The sequence below is a fragment of the Labrus mixtus genome, chromosome 15 (genome assembly GCF_963584025.1).
Source record: "Labrus mixtus chromosome 15, fLabMix1.1, whole genome shotgun sequence".
NCBI classification, from domain to species: Eukaryota; Metazoa; Chordata; class Actinopteri; order Labriformes; family Labridae; genus Labrus; species Labrus mixtus.
This window is the reverse complement of record NC_083626.1, coordinates 24,502,221-24,529,376: the sequence shown is the minus strand read 5'-3', so window position 1 is coordinate 24,529,376 and position 27,156 is coordinate 24,502,221. Positions and strand designations below refer to the sequence as shown.

The following is a 27,156-nucleotide window of genomic DNA, read 5'->3' as shown; positions in this document are numbered from 1 at the left end:
TTCTTTATGTTTGTGTAGCACACAAAGCAGTCATTACAGATTCCACTGAAGGCTTTTTCTTCCTCTTTTGGGGGGCAAAATTGAAATATCCTCATTGAAAAAAAGGGTAACAGTTTGGTATTCATCAATATTAAAATATGGTATTTTTTTATGGGGGAAATGACTAATTGTTCCTGTATATCCCTGTATTATTTACAAAAGTAAACAACCCCTGAATTGATCAACATTTTGCTGGTAAACAACAACAAAAAAAATATATTATACTGAATTTTTTTTTTTTGCAAGCAATTGGGTAAAGGCAGCGAAAATGTTTTATTATTTGGATTTTTTTATGTTTGATTAACCCAAAAACTACAATTCCCTACAGGCTAATAACTTAGTAACTATAGTAATAAATCGCAAATCAACAGAGGTGTCAACGTTATCTTGAGAGTATAGCCAATTACAAAACAAAAGTTTACATGTTTTTAAACATAAATTTGTGATAATATCCCTTTTACATTTCCACTGAAATTTGACTTTCGGTTCAGCTCAGGTCATAATTACGTCAGTATTTAAGCCACGCCCATTTCCGGCTAGGCGTCTTAACAGTTAACAGGAAAGATCACCATTGTGAACGCAGCAGCTACCACAGCGACACTTCTGACTTACAGCTAGTTTGGTAAGTTAAAAAAGAAATAACTCGATGTTTTACCAACTATGCAACACGCCGCCAAAGCCTGAAGAAAAACTAAATTGGCGTTAACACCCTAAAAGAGGAACGACATTGTTGTTGTGACATTAAGCTAAGTTAAGCTATTTTGCTGTTGCGATCTTGATTATGAGTAAGTTCAGACCTTCGGGTGACCACACAATAATATTTTCCTACACCTTTGTTAACTATAATTTATTTCGACATAGTTTAAACGTTTAAATTGAAGGTAGTTTTAGGTTTATCTCGTTGGTTTAACATGACGAGTTGCCGCCCACAATGTGTTGTGTTAAAGGAAGACGTACATGACCTGGCGTGTTAGCACGTTTTATGGGCTGCTTTTATCATGCTGTAATGTCTTGTTTTTTATTTACCATGTGTTCTAACTTGTGCCGAATTTGCAAGTCCATTATATGGAGACGGAAAAGTTGTGAATTAGCTCAGTAAGGCGATCCACAGAGGCAGCGTTTGTGTAGTTTGCCAATGTTGACAGATTTTGAACGGGAGTTTGGCGTGAACTAATATTTTGGCTACAAAGGATACGTCGACACATTTACCGTACCTGCAACAATTGAAACCAGTAATACATTTGAGATAAAACATGCTTTTTCCAGATAGATGTTCTGTGTATTTTTAGGTTAATTGTTGTTTTAGTTTAGCTTAACAGCTTATTGGCGTTTTTGTTTGGCAGAAATGGCTCTTTGACTCCAGCCAAATCCCATCATGGCTGTCTGTCTCGTCTTTCTACTCAGCAGTCTTGGCCTTGCTATTACTGCTCAAGGTGAGTGGCAGTGGGGATAAGCTGGAGACACCAATGTGATTATAAACAAGCTCCTGTTTGGTCTTTTACTATCTTGTCATCCCCTCAAGAGTTCATCTTTCCCCGTCTTCATTTATCATTACAGCTCAAGACTGTACCAAGCCTGTTCCAGAACCCAACATGACTTTAAAGGACAAAGACATAGTTTTGCAAGAATTCCCAGATGGGACCAAAGTAACTTTTATCTGTGGAGTTGGCTACCAGTCTGCAGGAGGGTCTGGAGCCAGTACTTGTTCTGCTGGGAATTGGAGTCTTGTGAAGCTGCAATGCGAGAGTGAATATGAACTATTTCTGTTATTATTTCTCTGGGCGGAGCACTTTTATAAATAACATAAAATATATTGGGTTTTTTAGATAAGTTAATGATCATTTTCTGACCGGGCTGTTGACATTTTTTGCATGACGATGTCTCATTTCAGGGAAAAACTGTGGTGCACTTGACGCTGTAATAAATGGTGAAATAACTTACCCTACATCAACCCTGTTTGGTGATACAGCGGTGGTAAAGTGCAACGCTGGGTTAGTAACAAACTGATAACTCTGAGGGTTCATGTTCATTGAGACTATCACAACTCAACTTTTTAATATTTATCCACTGTTTACCAACATTACAACTTATTCCAATCAAAGTGATTGTTGTGTCAAAAGTAATATTTTAATTTTTGATTCCCTAATTAGATACATACTGGTTGGTGGAGGTACAATCCGCTGTGGAGACAAAGGTTGGTTGGACAGGTTGCCTGTATGTGAAGGTTAGTAATTTCTTTGTTAATACGAGGCTCATGACTTAAGAATAATTTAAGTGATCATTTCAGCTTAAACCCATTTACCTTTCATTGTGTAGTGTCGACCTGTCGTCCACCACCTGCGATAGCTAATGGCACATTCTATCCAGAAAAAGACGAGTATGAATACAACGAAGTTGTGCGTTACACCTGTCAGAAGGATTTCACTCTCAGTGGATTCAAATCAGTCTCCTGTTCAGAAGATGGAACATTTACACCTGCAGCTCCAACATGTATAAGTAAGACTTTGAAATGTTCTCCAACCTTTCCGAACACCAAAGTCATCTTTGCTGTGGCTGACAGGCTCACATATGGCGATTGACTTTACGTTTGTATTCCCCTGCAGAGGTTCAATGTGATGCACCAAATATCGACAATGCCGACTTTACTGCAGGTTCTCGGTATCCTTACAAACACCAATCTACAGTGACACATCAGTGCAGAACTGGATATATGATGATAGGACAACAAACCTCTGTCTGTGGAATAGATGGCGAGTGGTCACCTAAACTTCTGGAATGTCAACGTAAGCCAAATAATTATTATTTATTTTTTAGATAAGTTAATGATAATTTTCTGACCAGGCTGTTGACATTTTGTGCATGACGATGTCTCATTTCAGGGAAAAACTGTGGTGCACTTGACGCTGTAATAAATGGTGAAATAACTTACCCTACATCAACCCTGTTTGGTGATACAGCGGTGGTAAAGTGCAACGCTGGGTTAGTAACAAACTGATAACTCCGAGGGTTCATGTTCATTGAGACTATCACAACTCAACTTTTTAATATTTATCCACTGTTTGTCAACATTACAACTTATTCCAATCGAAGTGACTGTTGTGTCAAAAGTAATATTTTAATTTTTGATTCCCTAATTAGATACAGACTGGTTGGTGGAGGTACAATCCGCTGTGGAGACGCAGGCTGGTTGGGCATGTTGCCTGTATGTGAAGGTTAGTCATTTCTTTATTAATACGAGGCTCATAACTTAAGAATAATTTGTGGATGTGGCGATAGCATTTTTTCCCACACCAAATTCCAAAGTCATCTTTGCTGTGGCTGACAGGCTCACATATGGCGATTGACTTTATGTTTGTATTCCCCTGCAGAGGTTCAATGTGAAGCACCAAAAATCAACAATGGCGACTTTACTGCAGGTTCTCGGTATCCTTACAAACGCAATGCTACAGTGACACATAAGTGCAGAACTGGATATATGATGATAGGACAACAAACCTCTGTATGTGGAATAGATGGCCAGTGGTCACCTAAACTTCTGGAATGTAAACGTAAGCCAAATAATTATTATTTTCTGATTTCAGCTTCATAAATGAAAAACCACCTGCTGTGTGTTAACATGATTTTTGGACTGATCCAGGTGTCATCACGTCCTCACAAATGTCTATTTTTCTCTTCCTAATGAGTTCAAATAGATTTAAAAAGTCAGGATGTGGCAATAGCATTTTTTCTCACACCAAATTCCCAAGTTATTTATTTTCTTACATTTATTTTTAAGTATAGTTAAGCTGATATATTCTTTCCTCAAACTTGTAACTTGCTAAGTCTACTGTGGCAAATAATTACTTTCCAAATGTTCAAATTTGGCTTCAAATCTATGTATCTGTATGTGCCCCCCCAACATCCTTTAATCTTTATATTTTCATTCCATCCTTATGCTTCCCACAAAGTGATCAGTCCAGTCCGTTCTGTTTAAAGCATACAAACTACAAGTCCTTAACAGAAAAGAGCAGAGCAGCATGCACCGTTGATAGAAGCTTGTGCTTGGTCTTAGTTCAATGTGTCCTCCCTTCTAGTGTTTCTCTTCTTTATCTTTACAGCTAAAAACTGTTCCAAACCTGTCGGAGGACTCAACATGAATTTGAAGGACAGAAATATGCCCACATTCCCACATGGAACGAGCGTTACGTTTGTCTGTGATGCTGGCTACGAGTCATTAGGCTCTACAGTCATTACCTGTACTACGGGGAATTGGAGCCCTGTGATGCTGAAATGCAAGAGTGAATATTTGCGCTTTCTATTATCTTTCACCTTTATGGACCCCTCAAGTTAAAAAATGTCTTACCTGCAGATTAAAGCTCTTTTAGGTTAGGGACTGATATTTTTTAGTGACCAGTATGTGCGCATTAAATGATATGAAATTCTACAATTTTCATATTAACATTATTAAAAATGAATCTGGATGCATCCTATATGTCTGTTACACTAACAATGTTATCTTTTACGTTTTGCAGAATTGTCCACCCCAACTACGACAGCCAAGCCAGGTGGAGAGGAGGGTAATGGTGGTCTAGGGAAAGGTAGAGTTCATGTTAACATTTCAGTACAGTGGGTTTTTAACAATATCAGTTCTTCAGTATATTTAAGCTCAAACTGCTGCCATTAACACTACAACTGAATGATCCAAGTGACGTTCTATTAATAGAGGTATAGAGCAGTCATTTTATTTTCTGGCCGTATTTCATTTGTTAGGTTTGGTATTATCTTGATGATAATAATAATAATAATAATAATGATAAGTTTATTTGTGTCGCACTTTTTCAAGACAAGGTTTTACAAAGACATAATTATGTGTTTAAAAAAAAAAAAGTAACTGGATGGTCGCCAGTTCTAAATAAAATAAATAAAAGTACTGCACTTTAGGAAACACTGCTCTTATGATTGTGCAGTTTTACCAGCCTCACATACCTACTCTGTTCTTTTTTTAATTTTGCAGGCAACGGTGGAAGCAGCACTGCTAAAACTGTGGGGATTATTATTGGATGTGGTAAGTTTCAACTTAATCCTTGAACAGCAGATAAAGTATATTATGCATCATGTTTTTATCTATGTGAAACTCTGTTGTTGGATTGTCTTCATGTTGTTAAAGGCTGAGGTTTATTAATGAGATCCATTTTGCCATGGAAGGTTCATTTTGTATGAACTTATATACTAACAGAGTTTGGTTCAAGAATAAAGTATTCCAATGACCAGTTTTGTCAAGAAGGTTTCAAGCATTTAAATGGTGCTACATTTGTTGGCCTCACATCCCTTTTTCTTTGTTTTTACATCATCTCCATTTTTTCCCCCATCAAAGTTGCAGTTCTCATCGTGACCGTTCTCGTAATCTGTTATTTCAAGAAAAAGAAAAAGAAAAAGTAAGGGTAAAATGTAGTTTTATCTAACTCTGCAGACTAACCCCTGAGCTTTGCTGGATCCCTCTGTGGCTTTTTAACCTTTCTTTTATGTCTCAGTGCTTTTTCTTCTTTCAGCATCTTCATCCTGTCCAGCTCTGTGATTGCTGAGTGTTGTGTGTTTAGACTGTGTGCTTTCACAAGGCCTTTGTTCAAGGTTTATTCTCTCTACCAAACAACTTTAATGTTGTCATCATTGTAACTTATCAGTAGGGCATCATTGTGATGAGAGCACAGGTATCTTGCACTAAGTGCAGATGCACAGCCCTGTCAGTTTCCATGAGTGTCACAAACTAACATGACCCAAAAGGAATGTGCTCGTCAAATAGACGCACAGAAAAGACTTCATGCTTCTCATACACTCCCATGTCTAAAGTCCAGAGCCAACAGGAACACACTGCGACAGGAGCTTTTGGTATTTAAGTGTACATTGCAGACTTGAATCTTAAGTTTCCGTTATTTCAAACATTTTCTATTTTAATCATTGAAAGAGGAAGTGGCTACTGGTGTGACACATTTCTCCAGAAATCTTTTTTTTTTTTTTTAAAGGTGGGGTTATTTGTGTGTAATGCTTCACTTTTTGTTTAGGAGAGTGTTTTAAAAAATGAAACATATTATACCTCCTTTAACACAGTGAAACCTGACGGTGTGAAGAGTTTGTTATCTTTATGTGTTAAACAAATTCAAGGCCAGTAATCGTTGTCAATGCAAAAAAAAACACAAATGGTGTTATGACGATGTTGGCGATGTGAACATTGTTTAAACATTTGACTTTTCAGTGATCTCGTTCACTGCAGCAATTTGAGCTTCTGTTGGGAGTGTAACAAGAAAATCCACATTCGCTAACAACCTTCTGTTTTAATAGTGATTCTCAGGTGACCTGTTGAATTCTGCTTTAAGAGATGAACTTCTGCAAGAGGCAGATTGTTTGCAACATAAAGGCCTTGTGTGACGTATTCTGTTGCTTTTGGGTGAAGCGGGTGTTTTCCTCCTCTTCCTGTAGCTCCTCTTGCTTCCTGTCTGCCTGATCGATCCCGTGGTTAGCATTAATATTGATGAGTGGTTTTTGGATTGCAGCTTTCAGAAAGGCACTGATGAATATGAGACTACAGGTGACGGAGACTCTGTGGAGCTCCAGAGTGGGTAAGAAGACGGACCACTGAGCACATTCAAACTCTTTCATGCCCAATGACTTAACACTGCTGTGTGACAGTGTCTTTAAAAGTTCACTCTGTACAGCCATGATGAATTCTTATCATTCTTAATTGATGATTTTTTCTTTTCCCTCTTTCATGGGCGCCTGCAATCCTTTACAACCTGCTGAGCAACTTTCTGCAATCTTTCAGTGGGATTTTAGATTTTCTTTCAACATGTCTTAACTTTGATCACTTTTCTTTTTCTCCTTTCTTTTTTCTGTAGTAAGCACAGCGCTGCTGTTGGTCCAACATTACTGAATGTGAAAACGTCTGATTAAGAAGAGGATCGTCACTGGACTAGTCATCGAATGTATTTGTGCTATCCATGTCCATGTTGATTGCGCAGGCTCATGGAAAGTGTTTCCGCAGAAAGACTGAGATTATGAATCCTCAGCAGAACAAGCTCAAGCCTTAGCGAATGCTCGAGGGGGGCTTCTCTGATCATTTACATTTTAGCACGTCGCTCAAAACGCCTTCATTTTAGTCTTGTATATTTCAATAGAGCGATGCCTTGTAAGCCCTCTACATCATCATAACAGTTTTTCATTGTCAGTAATTATGAAGGAGTGAGACCTCATGGCCCGGTTGTTCAAAAGTATTCCTACAGGATTAGAGCTATCGGATTGGACCAGAACTTGGTTATTAGATAAGATCAGTGATCAAATCCTGTCTTTTTATCCGGATCAAACCCCGAGCTTGAGTTCTTCAAAACTCTGAAGAAGGATCCAGATTACTTTTGAGCACATAAAATCTGTATTATCCTGATTCCAGCAGAGGTCTTAAAAACCATAACATTTGTGAAACAACACAAAGTTCTTAGAGGGGAGTGGATATTTGAAGACATGATTGATTCTATAAAAGTCTATATCCAGAACAGCTTGATCCAATACTGTTTTACTTTGAGGAAAAAACTGGACAAACCTGAGTTGGTTCTGGAAAAATGGATTTCCAAGCCCAGCTCATTTTTATCTGGATTGAACCTTTTGATCAACCGGGCCCAATATTATTAAAGAGACATATACTTGCACTAAAGCACGCAGATCAGCTCAACTTTGCCAATACTGCACATTTACACAATGACTTAAAAGAAGAAAAATCTGAAAAGAATTGCAATACAGCTGGCTTGTAGCCGATCAATCCTCTAGTCTTCTACATTTAGCTCCCACTATTACAGAGATAACAGATGAGCACTGTGCCTGAGCATACGGGATGTTCAACACGCCTTAATGAAGAAACTGTAAGTTTGTTGTCCGACAGTTCTTGTGGTATTTCCTGTGAGTTGCAAAAACATAAAACCCACATTCGGGTTCTTAATGGAGGCTTTAATGTTAGCCTACTTTAGTTTTTTTTTAGCAGAAGAGTTAGTGTCGTCAAATACCAGGACTTCATTTTTGTGCCCTTGTAGCTTCACTTGATTATGTTTTCACTGGGCGAAAAATCAAAGGTTGTTGTGTTTCATTGTTCCAAATTATATATTTTTGTATTCCAGAGTTTCAGTTTCAGAAAAAAGTGGAGGGATATTGAAAGTGTTATTGTGGATATTATGTCTGTTGTTAAGAAAAAGATCTTGGACATGTTTGCACTCGCCCAGCTTTTAATCTTTATTTATTATTAAACTTAAGTTTGAATTATAAAATCTCATTGAACAGTTTTTGCATTGTGTAGAGGCAGGGGAAAAAACTCCTGGCACTACTTTTTGGAATCGACTAATGAAATAAAACAAAACCAAAATGACGCCTCATCAGTTCATAATGTTCTCTTATGACTTCAGCCTCTTCAACCAAGGTGTAGGGTTTATTTGAGTGCGCAGTGGAGCTTGAAAAGTTTAGATACATTAAAGGAAGAATGTACAACTTTGATCCAGCAGATGTCGCCCTTGAGCACCAGCATGAAACCAAAACAAACTATATGGCCACACTGAATCCTCCACTCTCCTACAGCGACACACCTCCAACCCCTCTCCCGTTGCAAACGCACCATAATTAAGCACTTGGAGTAAGCAGTGCACAAAATGATCCTCATCTCAAACTGCATTGTTGTGTTAGCATGCTAATGGTTAGCTCGAAGCTTCACTGCATGTAAATTTAAATGGAATAACCATGATCTAAAAATGCTTATATGATGTTCAAATAAGCAGTGAGTACAGTAAGTTATTCTGTTCTGTAGTCCTTGACTTAAACAGCTTTTATACACAAGGGGAGGAGCTGGCCGTCCCGTCTGTGTAAACTTGATGTGAAGACGGCTCAGACAGCGGGACTCATGAGTCTCACCCATTGTAGACTCTCATGACTCATAGAGATATTTACAGAGGATATACTTTATTTAGGTGTAAAATGTCACACATGCTTCCTTTAATGGATGTTTATCAAGTCCTTTATGTTATTTCTCTCCTGTATTTAGTATTTACACAGTTTACTAAAAGGCCCAACTGATGAAAGGAGATGGAAATGTGCAACAAACATGAACTCTGTGCAACACACCAGTTTCATGATTTGTGTTGTAACTATGTTAAATTGCATTGTCCTTATTAAATTCAATAATTTGATTGAAATGCAACACATATTTTACATCCAGAGTTTTAATGCGTGTTATTCATAAATACTTTATCCACACTTCATACAATGTGTATAGCTACACATGAATAATGTATCATATATTATAGTATTACTTTTATATCTTTATTATAAACATTAAACGTGTTCGATCACCAATGAGTACAAAGACTGACATAATGCATCTGATACCAAAGGCTACAGTGCCACCTTGTGGATTTGACACAAAACTACAAAATGGTTCAAACGATCTCTTATTAAGTTAGCAGACAATCCAGTGATGGAATCTCACAAACCCAATTTACTTACAGGTATCTGTGCTTACCTATTTTTTTATTTTTCTTCTGTACAAACAGTGTTTCATTACATTGCAGAATAACATTTCAGTAACAGAGACAAAAAAAGCTCTAAAGCTTTATAGCATATTATGCACTTTTACTTTAAGTGTTTTAGTAGTTGCATTATTACTTTCACTTACATACAGATCATTCTTCCTCCACTGCTGCAGATGTAGCCGGTCTGTCCTGACACTCCGTATGCTACTAAAATGTCTCTGCGTTGTGTTGTGTATGATGAGACGAAGACCAAAAACTTCCTTGCCAACTGGAGAAAAATTATTTTTATTTTTTATTCTGTGTAAAATAAAATACATTCAGTACAGCAACGTCATACGACTGGGCTTCAACATGCACACCTCTCCTCAGCGAGGACAGAAGCGCCAAAACAAAACAAACTCCAAAAGAAAATACGGAAGTGCATATAAAAATATTCATATTTGAAAAAGAGGACAAAATGTAAATATGACTTAAAGGACAGACTTTTGGTGAATTATAAATAATTTTGACAAAGCATTTTAACACACCTGTTACACAGACATCAGTCAGGAATGTTATAGGGGCAGCTGTGGCTGAAGGTTCGATCCCCAGCTGGCCAAATGTCCGATGTGTCCTTGGGCAAGACACTTAAAAGCACCAAATTGCTCCCGCTGCTTCGGTGGTGGTGTATGAATGGCATTAGTTACTTCTGATGGATGATACAACATAGCGATCATCACTATATAAGCTATATAAGCTCAAGTCCATTTACCATTTCTAATATTAATATCATAATACTCATAATATTTCATGAGTGATGCAGGGCCATGTGAGGGACACAGCAAGGATCAGTGCCTACAGAACTGTAAATACCCCACCTTTATTTTTGGAAACTTATCGCTCAACACAAAGAGTGACTCAATGGTGACGTGTTTTATGCCATGGAAATATTTTGTCAAGTTTAGTATAATAAATAAAATCCAGGGTTGGAGAGGGTAATACAGAATTAAATATCTGTAAGTAACAACCCTCTCTCATCACAAGAAGTGATTTGATAAAATTCTTGGGTTTCTAAATAAGCTGTAAACATTGTTGTCAGTACACTTATATGGACTGTTGGTCTTTCTGTCTCTTATCTTACTCACGTCCCTCATGATGATATACATGGTAGTTATGTTTAATATGTTTGTATTGATGTCTTCTTTATACTGTTTTTATTTTGTGTATTGCCTGAATGGCGACTGCTGCAAACCAAATTGCCCCCTCGGGGTCAATACACAAAGCAGTCATTCTAGCAATGAAAGGTTTTTTCTTCCTCTTTTGGGGGGCAAAAATCAAATATCCTCATTGAAAAAAAGGGTAACATTTTGGTATTTCAGCTTCATCAATATTAAAATATGGTATTTTGTTATAGGGGAAACGACAAATTGTTCCTGTGTGTATCCTTTCCTTTGTATTATTTAGCCTACAAAAAAAGTGAACAACCCCTGAATTGATCAACGTTTTGCTGGAAAACAATAAAAAAATGTTTTGTACTGATGAATTAAGATTTAAGAATGATTATTTTTTGCAAGCTATAGGGCAAAGGGCAGCGGAATCTTTTTTAATTTGAATTTTTTATGTTTGATTATACCAAAAACTACAATTCCCTATAGGCTAATAACTTCAAAAATCAAATCAATCGCAAATCAACAGAGGTCTCACCGTTATCTTGAGAGTATAGCCAATGACAAAAAAAGTTTACAGGTTTTTAAACATAAATTTGTGATAATATCCCTTTTATATTTCCACTGAAATTACAGTGGATTTCTCAAAAATTACACAGTAAAATTACTTCACATGTACCTACACATGTAGTCTAGGAAGTACTAAGTCCAACCATATCAGAATCATTGTCTACTTATTGAAGATTTTTTTTTAGATTGTTACTTACAAAATTTGACTTTCGGTTCAGCTCAGGTCATAATTACGTCAGTATTTAAGCCACGCCCATTTCCGGCAAGGCGTCTTAGCCGTTAACAGGAAAGATCACCATTGTGAACGCAGCAGCTACCACAGCGACACTTCTGACTTACAGCTAGTTTGGTAAGTTAAAAAAGAAATAACTCGATGTTTTACCAACTATGCAACACGCCGCCAAAGCCTGAAGAAAAACTAAATTGGCGTTAACGCCCTAAAAGAGGAACGACATTGTTGTTGTGACATTAAGCTAAGTTAAGCTATTTTGCTGTTGCGATCTTGATTATGAGTAAATTCAGACCTTCGGGTGTCCACATCATAATATTTTCCTACACCTTTGTTAACTGTAATTTATTTCGGCATAGTTTAAACGTTTAAATTGAAGGTAGTTTTTGGTTTATCTCGTTGGTTTAACATGACGAGTTGCCGCCCACAATGTGTTGTGTTAAAGGAAGACGTACATGACCTGGCGTGTTAGCACGTTTTATGGGCTGCTTTTATCATGCTGTAATGTCTTGTTTTTTATTTACCATGTGTTCCAACTTGTGCCGAATTTGCAAGTCCATTATATGGAGACGGAAAAGTTGTGAAGTAGCTCAGTAGTGCGATCCACAGAGGCAGCGTTTGTGTAGTTTGCCAATGTTGACAGATTTTGAACGGGAGTTTGGCGTGAACTAATATTTTGGCTACAAAGGATACGTCGACACATTTACCGTACCTGCAACAATTGAAACCAGTAATACATTTGAGATAAAACATGCTTTTTCCAGATAGATGCTCTGTGTATTTTTAGGTTAATTGATGTTTTAGTTTAGCTTAACCTTCGTAATGTTCTCCAAATTGCAATACACCACGTGTCCTCTGGGGTCAAATGACTCCGCCCGGTTTGACTGTAATTTGAGTCATATAACAGAAATTAATTCAATCAGTTCTGTGTTACACCTTTAGTCTGACTTCAGGCCAACCCATTACCACGCATTTTCCCTTTTGTTTTTTAAATTTAGGGCCAATAGACCTTGTTTACATAAAAGTATACCCTTTTTTTGAGTGGAAAAAAAATATTTTGAATTTATATAATTTTGACTCTTTGACTTATCACAGAGTGGTCTATGTCTAAGTATAAGTTTAGTGAAGATGCTGTGTTTGAATCATTTTTTGAATGGCAGCAAATAATAACACCTGCTGCCCTCTGGGGTCAAATTGACCCCGTCCGGTTTGACTGTAATTTAAAGAATATAAAGTGGATTTTTAAACCCAATTCTGTGTTACACCTTTAGTAACAACTTAATTTAATCACATTAGCACCATTTTTTTATTCCATTTGAGATTTAAGGCCAATAAGACCTCATTTTCATGCCTGCATACGAGGCAGGTAGTAATGGCATGATCTGTATATGCACTGCATTTTTGGCACATTTCCAATGTTTTGAGATCACTCTGGTGAGGTCAGAATTTGCACCTGTGTTTTGGGTGATGGGCCAGGAGGGGCTGCTGGGTGAGGGGGAGCTGCTGCAGAGGCCAAAAAGATACCTACTATTTAAACTAACGGACATCGATGCACTTATTCCTTTACTAGTAAACTACTAAGGTGAAAACTGCTCCCCCTAGTGTGACTAATTGACATTTTAGCTACTACTAGTTAACTAGTAAACATTTCCGAGGCTATGGCAAGCCCTTTTAACATTAAATCATTAAGAAATTGCAGATATCAATAATTGATTTTTGACATGTTAGAATTCCAAGCCAACATATCCACAATGTCATTTTCAACTCAATTCTCACTAGTAATGTTCATTCTTGATATCAAAAATGTAATTATTTGAGTGACAAAGTTCATTTATGATATCTACAATTTTTCTTACATTACAAATATCACAAATTAATTCTAGATATCTAAAATGCAATTTTTACTAGTCAAAATTACATTATTGATATGTTGACCAAAATGACATTTTGACATGTTGAAATGTAATTTCCAATAGTGAAAACTAAATTGACACTTGTCAGCCAGACTCATTTAATGTTAAAGGACTGGCCATACCGAGTCTCACTAGTTAACTTGTAGACATTTTGCACCTTACTAGTTAACATGAAGAATTTTTGCTGTCTACTAGTTTACTAGTAAATCTTTCAACTCTCTACTCGTAAACTAATGCAGTCAAAGACCTCACTAGTGCAGGAAACTGAGTTTTTTGTTGTTGTTGTCATTACTATTGCTTGACCCCAGACATCAAACATCCAAGATCAAAGATGTTTTGTAAAGCAGTATGGTGTGATCATTTGCTCCAATGCACCACTTTATGCTGCAGGGTCATTTTGACCCCAGAGGACAACAGACGTTAGTAAATTCAATAAAAAACCCATAATTCAATCAAATTACCTGTCATCATGAAGAGCATAGTACTGAACAACCCCCATTATTTTCAGACCATTTGATAAATAAAAAACATCTTTGGTGGCAAAAGATTGAATTTGGGGTCAGATTGACCCCAGGACAACAGGAAAGTTAACAGCTTATTGGCATCAAGGTAACTCGCTGTTGTCTATTACTTATCTACGTGTCTGTTTTCCGTGGGAGTGGTCTTGCTTTAATGCACTCATCTTAGTATCACCAGCCAGTTCTTTATCCTCCGATTGTCCTTTTTACATGTGCGTTTTTGTTTGGCAGAAATGGCTCTTTGACTCCAGCCAAATCCCATCATGGCTGTCTGTCTCGTCTTTCTACTCAGCAGTCTTGGCCTTGCTATTACTGCTCAAGGTGAGTGGCAGTGGGGATAAGCTGGAGACACCAATGTGATTATAAACAAGCTCCTGTTTGGTCTTTTACTATCTTGTCATCCCCTCAAGAGTTCATCTTTCCCCGCCTTCATTTATCATTACAGCTCAAGACTGTACCAAGCCTGTTCCAGAACCCAACATGACTTTAAAGGACAAAGACATAGTTTTGCAAGAATTCCCAGATGGGACCAAAGTAACTTTTACCTGTGGAGTTGGCTACCAGTCTGCAGGAGGGTCTGGAGCCAGTACTTGTTCTGCTGGGAATTGGAGTCCTGTGACGCTGCAATGCGAGAGTGAATATTAACTATTTCTGTTATTATTTCTCTGGGCGGAGCACACAATATAAAATATATTGGGTTTTTTAGATAAGTTAATGATAATTTTCTGACCGGGCTGTTGACATTTTTTGCATGACGATGTCTCATTTCAGGGAAAAACTGTGGTGCACTTGACGCTGTAATAAATGGTGAAATAACTTACCCTACATCAACCCTGTTTGGTGATACAGCGGTGGTAAAGTGCAACGCTGGGTTAGTAACAAACTGATAACTCTGAGGGTTCATGTTCATTGAGACTATCACAACTCAACTTTTTAATATTTATCCACTGTTTACCAACATTACAACTTATTCCAATCGAAGTGATTGTTGTGTCAAAAGTAATATTTTAATTTTTGATTCCCTAATTAGATACATACGGGTTGGTGGAGGTACAATCCGCTGTGGAGACGCAGGCTGGTTGGACAGGTTGCCTGTATGTGAAGGTTAGTAATTTCTTTGTTAATACGAGGCTCATGACTTAAGAATAATTTAAGTGATTATTTCAGCTTAAACCCATTTACCTTTCATTGTGCAGTGTTGAAGTGTGGTCCACCACCTGCGATAGCTGATGGCACATTCTATCCAGAAAAAGACGAGTATGAATACAACGAAGTTGTGCGTTACACCTGTCAGAAGGATTTCACTCTCAGTGGATCCAAATCAGTCTCCTGTTCAGACGATCGAAAATTTACACCTGCAGCTCCAACATGTATAAGTAAGACTTTGAAATGTTCTCCAACCTTTTACGAACACCAAAGTCATCTTTGCTGTGGCTGACAGGCACACATATGGCGATTGACTTCATGTTTGTATTCCCCTGCAGATGTTCAATGTGAAGCACCAAAAATCAACAATGGCGACTTTACTGCAGGTGCTCGGTATCCTTACAAACACCAATCTACAGTGACACATAAGTGCAGAACTGGATATATGATGATAGGACAAAGTACCTCTGTATGTGGAATAGATGGCCAGTGGTCACCTAAACTTCTGGAATGTAAACGTAAGCCAAATAATTATTATTTTCTGATTTCAGCTTCATAAATGAAAAACCACCTGCTGTGTGTTAACATGGTTTTTGGACTGATCCAGGTGTCATCACGTCCTCACAAATGTCTATTTTTCTCTTCCTAATGAGTTCAAATAGATTTAAAAAGTCAGGATGTGGCAATAGCATTTTTTCTCACACCAAATTCCCAAGTTATTTATTTTCTTACATTTATTTTTAAGTATAGTTAAGCTGATATATTCTTTCCTCAAATATGTAACTTGCTAAGTCTACTGTGGCAAATAATTACTTTCCAAATGTTCAAATTTGGCTTTTACAATCGGTGTATCATGGCTTTTTTTTTAATTCAATGCATGTGCAAATATTTGAGGAAAGACACAAAGTGATCAGTCCAGTCCGTTCTGTTTAAAGCATACAAACTACAAGTCCTTAACAGAAAAGAGCAGAGCAGCATGCACCGGTGATAGAAATTGCAAATGTGAACTCAAGCTTACACTACCTGTACTACGGGGAATTGGAGCCCTGTGACGTTGAGATGCAAGAGTGAATATTTGCGCTTTCTATTACCTTTCACCTTCACCCTCAAGTTAAAAAATGTCTTACCTGCAGATTAAAGCTCTTTTAGGTTAGGGACTGATATTTTTTAGTGACCAGTATGTGCGCATGAAATGATATGAAATTCTACAATTTTCATATTAACATTATTAAAAATGAATCTGGATGCATCCTATATGTCTGTTACACTAACAATGTTATCTTTTACGTTTTGCGGAATTGTCCACCCCAACTACGACAGCCAAGCCAGGTGGAGAGGAGGGTAATGGTGGTCTAGGGAAAGGTAGAGTTCATGTTAACATTTCAGTACAGTGGGTTTTTAACAATATCAGTTCTTCAGTATATTTAAGCTCAAACTGCTGCCATTAACACTACAACTGAATGATCCAAGTGACGTTCTATTAATAGAGGTATAGAGCAGTCATTTTATTTTCTGGCCGTATTTCATTTGTTAGGTTTGGTATTATCTTGATGATAATAATAATAATAATAATAATAATAATAAGTTTATTTGTGTCGCACTTTTTCAAGACAAGGTTTTACAAAGACATAATTATGTGTTTAAAAAAAAAAGTAACTGGATGGTCGCCAGTTCTAAATAAAATAAATAAAAGTACTGCACTTTAAATCGTCTGTGTGGGAAACACTGCTCTTATGATTGTGCAGTTTTACCAGCCTCACATACCTACTCTGTTCTTTTTTTATTTTGCAGGCAACGGTGGAAGCAGCATTGGTAAAACTGTGGGGATTATTATTGGATGTGGTAAGTTTCAACTTAATCCTTGAACAGCAGATAAAGTATATTATGCATCATGTTTTTATCTATGTGAAACTCTGTTGTTGGATTGTCTTCATGTTGTTAAAGGCTGAGGTTTATTAATGAGATACATTTTGCCATGGAAGGTTCATTTTGTATGAACTTGTATACTAACAGAGTTTGGTTCAAGAATAAAGTATTCCAATGACCAGTTTTGTCAAGAAGGTTTCAAGCATTTAAATGGTGCTACATTTGTTGGCCTCACATCCCTTTTTCTTTGTTTTTACATCATCTCCATTTTTTCCCCCATCAAAGTTGCAGTTCTCATCCTGATTGTTCTCGCAATCTGTTATTTCAAGAAAAAGAAAAAGAAAAAGGAAGGGTAAAATGTAGTTTTATCTAACTCTGCAGACTAACCCCTGAGCTTTGCTGGATCCCTCTGTGGCTTTTTAACCTTTCTTTTATGTCTCAGTGCTTTTTCTTCTTTCAGCATCTTCATCCTGTCCAGCTCTGTGATTGCTGAGTGTTGTGTGTTTAGACCAGGCATGGGTAAACTACGGCCCGCGGGCCATATACGGCCCGTTGGGCTTTTTAATCCAGCCCGCCGAACTTGTCCAAATTATATTATTATTAAATTAAATTTTATTATAATTAAACCTCGTTCGTTTTCCCCTGTAATGCCCGCGTTTCCCCAATAGATGGCGCACTTCAGAGTGTGGTGTATTACGCCCTTCTTCACTTTTTCGCTTTGCCCTATGAACCCGTATGAGCCCTTCTGTAAAAATGAGCGGACCAAAGAAAAGAAAAGTGGACAGTGAATGCCGAGTGTTTAATATGGAGTGGACAACAAAATATTTTTTCACTGAAGTCCGATCAAAGGCTGTATGCCTGATATGCCAAGAAACTGTCGCAGTTTTCAAAGAGTACAGTATCAGCCGTCACTTTGCTACGAAGCATGCTAACTACGCTAGCAAGCAGTCCCCGCAAGAACGGGCGGCTGCGGCTCAGAGGTTGAAGGCTAATTTACAGACTCAGCAACATTTTTTTCACCAACAAACTGCGATTCAAGAGTCAACTACCAAGGCAAGTTTTTTGCTGGCAATCAAATGAGCAAAGGCTAGCAAGCCAGCAGAGACAGCAGGTCTCTTGTGTCCGGAGAGCCAAGGCCAGTTTGAAAAAATCAGTTTATCACGCAGGACTGTGACTCGCCGTGTGGAACTGATTGACGAAGATATAGCCAGCGAATTAAACAAAAAGGCTGAGTCCTTTAAGTTATATTCACTAGCGCTGGATGAAAGTAATGACGTGAAAGACACTGCTCAGCTCCTAATTTTTATCCGAGGGATTAATGACAGTTTTGAGATAACGGAGGAGTTTTTGACCATGGAGTCCCTGAAAGGAAAAACGCGAGGAGAGGACTTGTATAACCAGGTGTCTGCTGTCATCGAGAGAATGAAGCTACCTTGGAGTAAACTTGCCAATGTCACAACGGATGGATCGCCAAATTTAACTGGAAAACATGTTGGGCTGCTGAAAAGAATCCAGGATAAAGTGAAAGAGGAAAACCCTGACCAGGATGTTATTTTCCTTCACTGCATCATCCATCAGGAATCTCTGTGTAAGTCTCTATTGCAGCTTAATCATGTCGTGAATCCAGTTGTAAAACTTGTTAACTTTATACGAGCAAGGGGATTTCAGCATCGTCAGTTTATTATGTTCCTGGAGGAAACTGATGCGGATCATCAGGACTTACTGTACCACTCTCGTGTCCGCTGGTTAAGTTTGGGCAAAGTGTTTCAACGAGTGTGGGAGCTGAAAGAGGAGATCAGCGCATTTTTGGAGTTAATGGGGAAATCCGACAAATTTCCTGAGCTAAGCGACAAGAAGTGGCTTTGTGACTTTGCATTTGCTGTGGACATATTTTCACACATGAATGAGCTGAATGTGAAACTACAGGGGAAAGATCAGTTTGTGCACGACATGTACAAAAATGTTAGAGCCTTCAAATCCAAGCTAACTTTATTCTCCAGACAAATTGCAAACAAATCTTTCGCTCATTTCCCCACACTTGCCATGCAGAAAGAGGCGAAGCGAAATGCAAAGAAATACAGCAAATCCCTTGACGACCTGCACGGAGAATTCTGCCGTTGGTTTTCTGATTTTGAAAACATTGAAAAGTCACTTCAGCTGGTGTCCTGTCCCCTGTCAGAAGATCCTGAAACAGCACCACAGGAGCTGCAATTGGAACTGATCGATCTTCAGTCTGACTCCGTCTTAAAGGAGAAGTTCAACTCTCTTAAACTGAATGACTTTTATGCTTCACTTAACGAAGCCACGTTTCCAAACCTCCGGAGGACAGCACGGAAGATGCTGACTTTGTTTGGCTCGACCTACGTATGTGAGCAGACTAATTCAGCGTCATGAACATCAACAAAGCCCCTCACAGATCCAAGTTAACTGACCAACACCTCGGATCTATCCTGAGAATTGCCACTACAAAACTAACTCCAGACTTTAATGCACTGGCAAAAAAGGGAGATCAACAACACTGTTCCCACTGAAACTGAACGTGAGTTTCTCTACTGTGTTTTTTAAAATTAAATTTAATTAAATGAATGCATTTGGAAATCAATTTGTACAATGAGCCTTGCATATTCATGCTTTGCTACCTGTTAAAGGCCAAATCCTTTCATGTAATGGCTTTTACATGTCATTTATATTAGTTCACACAAACACTCCATCCATCTGTTCCTGGCCCGGCCCCTCTGTCAAATTTTAGAACCCATTGTGGCCTGCGAGTCAAAAAGTTTGCCCACCCCTGGTTTAGACTGTGTGCTTTCACAAGGCCTTTGTTCAAGGTTTATTCTCTCTACCAAACAACTTTAATGTTGTCATCATTGTAACTTATCAGTAGGGCATCATTGTGATGAGAGCACAGGTATCTTGCACTAAGTGCAGATGCACAGCCCTGTCAGTTTCCATGAGTGTCACAAACTAACATGACCCAAAAGGAATGTGCTCGTCAAATAGACGCACAGAAAAGACTTCATGCTTCTCATACACTCCCATGTCTAAAGTCCAGAGCCAACAGGAACACACTGCGACAGGAGCTTTTGGTATTTAAGTGTACATTGCAGACTTGAATCTTAAGTTTCCATTATTTAAAACATTTTCTAATGTAATCATTGAAAGAGGAAGTGGCTACTGGTGTGACACATTTCTCCAGAAATCTTTTTTTTTTTTTTTAAAGGTGGGGTTATTTGTGTGTAATGCTTCACTTTTTGTTTAGGAGAGTGTTTTAAAAAATGAAACATATTATACCTCCTTTAACACAGTGAAACCTGACGGTGTGAAGAGTTTGTTATCTTTGTGTTAAACAAATTCAAGGCCAGTAATCGTTGTCAATGCAAAAAAAAACACAAATGGTGTTATGACGATGTTGGCGATGTGAACATTGTTTAAACATTTGACTTTTCAGTGATCTCGTTCACTGCAGCAATTTGAGCTTCTGTTGGGAGTGTAACAAGAAAATCCACATTCGCTAACAACCTTCTGTTTTAATAGTGATTCTCAGGTGACCTGTTGAATTCTGCTTTAAGAGATGAACTTCTGCAAGAGGCAGATTGTTTGCAACATAAAGGCCTTGTGTGACGTATTCTGTTGCTTTTGGGTGAAGCGGGTGTTTTCCTCCTCTTCCTGTAGCTCCTCTTGCTTCCTGTCTGCCTGATCGATCCCGTGGTTAGCATTAATATTGATGAGTGGTTTTTGGATTGCAGCTTTCAGAAAGGCACTGCTGAATATGAGACTACAGGTGACGGAGACTCTGTGGAGCTCCAGAGTGGGTAAGAAGACGGACCACTGAGCACATTCAAACTCTTTCATGCCCAATGACTTAACACTGCTGTGTGACAGTGTCTTTAAAAGTTCACTCTGTACAGCCATGATGAATTCTTATCATTCTTAATTGATGATTTTTTTTCCCTCTTTCATGGTCGCCTGCAATCCTTTACAACCTGCTGGGAAACTTTCTGCAATCTTTCAGTGGGATTTTCTTTCAACATGTCTTAACTTTGATCACTTTTCTTTTTCTCCTTTCTTTTTTCTGTAGTAAGCACAGCGCTGCTGTTGGTCCAACATTACTGAATGAGAAAACGTCTGATTAAGAAGAGGATCGTCACTGGACTAGTCATCGAATGTATTTGTGCCGTCCATGTCCATGTTGATTGCGCAGGCTCATGGAAAGTGTTTCCGCAGAAAGACTGAGATTATGAATCCTCAGCAGAACAAGCTCAAGCCTTAGCGAATGCTCGAGGGGGGCTTCTCTGATCATTTACATTTTAGCACGTCGCTCAAAACGCCTTCATTTTAGTCTTGTATATTTCAATAGAGCGATGCCTTGTAAGCCCTCTACATCATCATAACAGTTTTTCATTGTCAGTAATTATGAAGGAGTGAGACCTCATGGCCCGGTTGTTCAAAAGTATTCCTACAGGATTAGAGCTATCGGATTGGACCAGAACTTGGTTATTAGATAAGATCAGTGATCAAATCCTGTCTTTTTATCCGGATCAAACCCCGAGCTTGAGTTCTTCAAAACTCTGAAGAAGGATCCAGATTACTTTTGATCACATAAAATCTGTATTATCCTGATTCCAGCAGAGGTCTAAAAAAAAAAACATTTGTCAAACAACACAAAGTTCTTAGAGGGGAGTGGATATTTGAAGACATGATTGATTCTATAAAAGTCTATATCCAGAACAGCTTGATCCAATACTGTTTTACTTTGAGGAAAAACTGGACAAACCTGAGTTGGTTCTGGAAAAATGGATTTCCAAGCCCAGCTCATTTTTATCTGGATTGAACCTTTTGATCAACCGGGCCCAATATTATTAAAGAGACATATACTTGCACTAAAGCACGCAGATCAGCTCAGCTTTGCCAATACTGCACATTTACACAATGACTTAAACAAAGAAAAATCTGAAAAGAATTGCAATACAGCTGGCTTGTAGCCGATCAATCCTCTAGTCTTCTACATTTAGCTCCCACTATTACAGAGATAACAGATGAGCACTGTGCCTGAGCATACGGGATGTTCAACACGCCTTAATGAAGAAACTGTGTAAGTTTGTTGTCCGACAGTTCTTGTGGTATTTCCTGTGAGTTGCAAAAACATAAAACCCACATTCGGGTTCTTAATGGAGGCTTTAATGTTAGCCTACTTTAGTTTTTTTTTTGCAGAAGAGTTAGTGTCGTCAAATACCAGGACTTCATTTTTGTCCCCTTGTAGCTTCACTTGATTATGTTTTCACTGGGAGAAAAATGGTTGTTGTGTTTCATTGTTCCAAATTAGATGTTTTTGTATTCCAGAGTTTCAGTTTCAGAAAAAAGTGGAGGGATATTGAAAGTGTTGTTGTGGATATTATATCTGTTGTTACATAATGTTGTTAAGAAAAAGATCTTGGACATGTTTGCACTCGCCCGGCTTTTAATCTTTATTTATTATTAAACTTAAGTTTGAATTATAAAATCTCATTGAACAGTTTTTGCATTGTGTAGAGGCAGGGGAAAAAACTCCTGGCACTACTTTTTGGAATCGACTAATGAAATAAAACAAAACCAAAATGACGCCTCATCAGTTCATAATGTTCTATTACGACTTCAGCCTCTTCAACCAAGGTGTAGGGTTTATTTGAGTGCGCAGTGGAGCTTGAAAAGTTTAGATACATTAAAGGAAGAATGTACAACTTTGATCCAGCAGATGTCGCCCTTGAGCACCAGCATGAAACCAAAACAAACTATATGGCCACACTGAATCCTCCACTCTCCTACAGCGACACACCTCCAACCCCTCTCCCGTTGCAAACGCACAATAGTGCACTTGGAGTAAGCAGTGCACAAAATGATCCTCATCTCAAACTGCATTGTTGTGTTAGCGGGCTAATGGTAGCACTCTTTAGTTTGCTCGTAGCTGCACATTGCATGTACATTTAAATGGAATAACCATGATCTAAAAATGCTTATGTGATGTTCAAATAAGCAGTGAGTACAGTAAGTTATTCTGTTCTGTAGTCCTTGACTTAAACAGCTTTTATACACAAGAGGAGGAGCTGGCCGTCCCGTCTGTGTAAACTCGATGTAAAGACGGCTCACTTAGACTGTCATGACTCAGATATTTATAGAGGATATACTGGATTTCTGCTTTATTTAGGTGTAAAATGTCACACATTCTTCCTGTAATGGATGTTTATCAAGACCTTTATGTTATTTCTCTCCTGTATTTAGTATTTACACAGTTTACTAAAAGGCCCAACTGATGAAAGGAGATGGAAATGAGCAACAAATATGAACTCTGTGCAACACACCAGTTTCATGATTTGTGTTGTAACTATGTTAAATTGCATTGTCCTTATTAAATTCAATAATTTGATTGAAATGCAACACATATTTTACATCCAGAGTTTTAATGCGTGTTATTCATAAATACTTTATCCACACTTCATACAATGTGTATAGCTACACATGAATAATGTATAGTATCATATATTATAGTATTACTTTTATATATTTATTTATAAATATGTTTGAAGTTTCACCAATGAGTACAAAGACTGACATAATGCATCTGATACCAAAGGCTACAGTGCCACCTTGTGGATTTGACACAAAACTACAAAATGGTTCAAACGATCTCTTATTAAGTTAGCAGACAATCCAGTGATGGAATCTCACAAACCCAATTTACTTACAGGTATCTGTGCTTACCTATTTTTTATTTTTCTTCTGTACAGTGTTTCATTACTTTGCAGAATAACATTTCAGTAACAGAGACAAAAAAAGAAGCTCTAAAGCTTTATAGCATATTATGCACTTTTACTTTAAGTGTTTTAGTAGTTGCATTATTACTTTCACTTACATACAGAATTTCACTCATTCTTCCTCCACTGCTGCAGACATCAGTCAGGAATGTTATAAGCTCCTGTCAAACATGCACTGCACTCCGGAAAATTGTCCAAAACTCTCCAGGAGGGGTGCACATGTCGACACAAAAGGCTGAATCCGTTCTTTTCCTGCCAGACCCTCGGTAAGAAGTCCACATGCAGGTAACAGTCTGGATGTGGGCGGGCAGATAAATCAGAATCAGAAATACTTCATGAATCTCCGGGGGGACATTTAGGCGTTACAATTGCTCCTTTATGGCATAGAAACAAAGATGTAAGATATTCACTTTGGGAAGTTTTGCTGTAATATACTCTTTACTGATTTCCTCCGTTGTCAAGGAAATTTCAGGATCTTGGAAAAGACATTTCACCGCAGTAAATCCAAATTCATTCAAATAAAAAGCAACAACTTTCCTGGAGAATCCTCCTTAAGGTAAGATGAGAACTGTCCTTCACTGTAACCGATTTCAAATGGTGCTAGAAAGAGAAACAGACTCTGAACACCAAAAGAAATCAGTCAACCTTGGAAATAGGACAAAGAGCTTGAGCTGTCCGAACAGGCAGGTGGTTTGTGGCCCGCTGAGTGATGCCTCAGGGAGTGAGTCCCTCCAGTTGAAGCCGTCTCTTACGTTCACGTCTCCCTCTCGGTTCACCCCACAGCTGCTCGCCGCTGAAATACACTTCCCACCCCAAGAACACTGATTTCAAATGGTGCTAGATCGATGTCAATACTCTAAGCCACCATCTGAGACCAGCTTCCAAGGGGGGAACTTCTGACAAAAGGCAATCTTCCCTGACTTGAAACACATTCAAACTACAAAAAGAAAGAGAGAATGGGAGACAACATTATTAATACCAGGAAGTAGTTTAAAAACAAGTTAAAGGATTTTTAAAGTTTACCACAAGAAAACAGATGAAGTGATTGTCTCGTAGATGTGGTTTGACCTACACTTCCTGTACGACTTTTTCAAAAACTTTACCGTTATAATGATTGACAGAGAAAGAATTTGAGAGAACATTAACGTTGTTAAGATGCTGTAATACAAACAGCGAGATGTCAACATGAGCCATGATTAATACAGAAACTATGGAAGATATTGTCGATGTGAAAAAGGTATTCATATTAGGGCAATGTATTGGTATTACACAATACAGGGGTTATGATTCAATAAATTGTCGTACTGTAATCAGGACAAGATATTGCCATTTTTTTTAATTTAGCGTAAATATTACACTATCAATGAGTTCAAATTAAAAAAAAGTTTGTTTATATTTGCAGCCAGATCAGAGGTCTCTGTATTGTTTTTTATAAGAGCACTTCTTCTTGATCAATCTCAGCAAAGCAATAACTACATGCCTTTATCATCTTTACAGTTAAATGATTAGAATAGTACATGTTTATGGGAACTTTTACAGCATTAAAAACATTAATCACATATATTTAATGTGTAACAACACTTTACTACACCCCAAAACTGAAGACTTCAAAACTTGCACAGTATTGGTTTTAATATTCTTATTGTTGAAATTAAAAATGTGTAAAATAAGCAGAAATTGTTTCTCTGACCTATAGTAACAAAGCATTTCTTCTTAAGTGACATCATCGTTTTGATACTGATTACAAGTACAGTAAAGTAAAGGCTTTGAACTCGTGCTTTTCATCGACCTATGAAACAGTTAGCAGAGTGCTAATAGATATGGCTTATCGACACATCAGGCCAGGTAGCTTTATAGAATGACGTTTACAGCAGCAAATTGTGCTGAATGTAAGAACAAACAGCAGCAAAGAGCTTTAAGAAATTACTGCAGAATCTGTGTTTCTTGTACGCAAAATTAGTACAGCTACTCAAATACATGTTTTCTCAAATACGTTTTCAAGGAACGAGCTAACTCTAAAATATATTCTGGTCATTTATATAAAAGTTTGAGTAAGATAAATGTGATAAAAAACAGGAACCTAAAGTGTTCAGAGTAATTGTCTTCTATTATTTATCAGGTTTCCCTTTCATGTCTTATGAAATGAATTCAACCAACTTTTCCTTCTGGGACAGTAGATTCAATAAGATGTACTGCTACTGCATGCTCCGTTTACTAACGTGAATTATGTATTATGCAAACACCCACAAACTGAAGGCATGACTATGAATCACATGCATGGCACTAGTATTACCAGTGGGAAACGCGTGTGATTCAGAAATGGTCTCCCCACATCTGTGTTTCATGCTGCTCATTGACACAGGATAAAAAAAAAAGGTCTGACCTGTCCTCAAATGTACTCAGCTGTCCTGGGATACTGAGACAATGTCAAGACTATGGCCTGACTGATGTAGGAGTTTTGGGGCCGACATCGATTTTAAGAAGAAAAAAAAAATCAGATACCGATATATCGGCCGATATCTCTCTTATGTCTATGTTTGATCCCTCAAATGCAATTGTAAAACACATATGGTGAAGAAAGCAAGATGGTCACCCAACTGGAAAGTAACTGTGCATGTATGTACATCACCGCTTGACACTCTGGAGTGATAATGCTTGTTGTAATCCATATAGCACACTCTGCTGATGAAACAGAAATGTTAGTGTAAAACAATGAAACTCAAATGAAATGCTATTTGACTAGTGAATAAGTCTATTAATATATATATATATACATATATATATATATATGTATATATATATCGGCAATAAAATTAGCAGATGAGGATAGTCACTGGATATGCTAATATCGGTCGATGTTATCGGCCGGCCGAGCAATCAGTCGGGCTCTACGTGCAAATAAAACTATTATCTCTTCTCTAAACAGTTCTGTGTTGGTCTCTTTTACGCTGATGCATGGAAGCAATTAGTTTTGTGCACAGTCAGCTTTAAATATAGCCCGTCTACTTTGTTTCTGACTGTATCAAGATGATGATCCAGTGAAGCCTGACAGCATCTTGGAGGCTGTTAAGAGAGCTCAAATGTAATGCACTCTGGCGGAGCTCAGGCTCAAGCTCGCCGCCCAGAAAGAAGTTTTATTCGCTGCCCTGTTTCAGGCCAAAAAAACGGCTGCAGATGAGGGATGCGAGTGAGAGAGAAAGATGAAATGGAAAACCACGGAGAAAGCACCAGAACACATCTCTTTCTCTCTCTCTCTCTCTCTCTCTCTCTCTCTCCCTCAGTCTGTCTCAATCTATTATTTCTCTCTAACACACCCACACGGCTGATCTGATACTTGATCCGAGCTTTGCAGATGTGTGAAGTGCCACACGGGAACAGACACACAAAACAGTGCCATAGTGTGTGTTCC

At 38.0% G+C, this 27,156-nt stretch overlaps 2 protein-coding genes across 12 annotated transcripts; both read left to right on the top strand.

The window, feature by feature from the left end:
* Positions 1-553: 553 nt before the first annotated feature.
* On the top strand, positions 554-16,343 carry LOC132989979 (complement receptor type 2-like). 11 transcript variants are annotated; one of them, XM_061057946.1, is made up of 16 exons: positions 554-661; positions 1,383-1,472; positions 1,597-1,785; positions 1,931-2,030; positions 2,190-2,263; positions 2,356-2,535; positions 2,643-2,822; positions 2,919-3,018; positions 3,178-3,251; positions 3,408-3,587; positions 4,137-4,316; positions 4,551-4,616; positions 5,033-5,083; positions 5,393-5,448; positions 6,567-6,632; positions 6,909-7,781. In XM_061057946.1, exons 2-15 carry the CDS (start codon positions 1,415-1,417, stop codon positions 6,582-6,584), a joined length of 1,506 nt encoding a protein of 501 aa, XP_060913929.1. In that variant the 5' UTR covers positions 554-661; positions 1,383-1,414; the 3' UTR covers positions 6,585-6,632; positions 6,909-7,781. The 11 variants fall into 11 exon arrangements, with proteins under 11 accessions (XP_060913929.1, XP_060913925.1, XP_060913928.1 ...); XM_061057942.1 differs by having other exon boundaries at positions 5,393-5,453; XM_061057945.1 differs by lacking the exon at positions 5,393-5,448.
* LOC132989980 (membrane cofactor protein-like) lies at positions 11,534-23,374 on the top strand. Its single transcript, XM_061057955.1, has 13 exons — positions 11,534-11,636; positions 14,179-14,268; positions 14,393-14,581; positions 14,719-14,818; positions 14,978-15,051; positions 15,144-15,323; positions 15,432-15,611; positions 16,414-16,455; positions 16,885-16,935; positions 17,245-17,311; positions 20,706-20,771; positions 21,038-22,088; positions 22,134-23,374. Exons 2-12 carry the CDS (start codon positions 14,211-14,213, stop codon positions 21,090-21,092), a joined length of 1,062 nt encoding a protein of 353 aa, XP_060913938.1. The 5' UTR covers positions 11,534-11,636; positions 14,179-14,210; the 3' UTR covers positions 21,093-22,088; positions 22,134-23,374.
* The last annotated feature ends 3,782 nt before the right edge of the window (positions 23,375-27,156 follow it).

What these genes read in the sequence shown, in the direction of transcription:
- LOC132989980 (XM_061057955.1), top strand. Translation starts at nt 14,211, where the DNA reads ATGGCTGTCTGTCTCGTCTTTCTACTCAGCAGTCTTGGCCTTGCTATT. An exon ending in CAGGTTGCCTGTATGTGAAG is followed by an intron (nt 15,052 to 15,143) that starts GTTAGTAATTTC and finishes TTCATTGTGCAG; the next exon opens with TGTTGAAGTGTGGTCCACCA. An exon ending in TGCAGCTCCAACATGTATAA is followed by an intron (nt 15,324 to 15,431) that starts GTAAGACTTTGA and finishes ATTCCCCTGCAG; the next exon opens with ATGTTCAATGTGAAGCACCA.
- LOC132989979 (XM_061057942.1), top strand. Translation starts at nt 1,415, where the DNA reads ATGGCTGTCTGTCTCGTCTTTCTACTCAGCAGTCTTGGCCTTGCTATT. An exon ending in GTGGTAAAGTGCAACGCTGG is followed by an intron (nt 2,031 to 2,189) that starts GTTAGTAACAAA and finishes TTCCCTAATTAG; the next exon opens with ATACATACTGGTTGGTGGAG. An exon ending in GTGGTAAAGTGCAACGCTGG is followed by an intron (nt 3,019 to 3,177) that starts GTTAGTAACAAA and finishes TTCCCTAATTAG; the next exon opens with ATACAGACTGGTTGGTGGAG.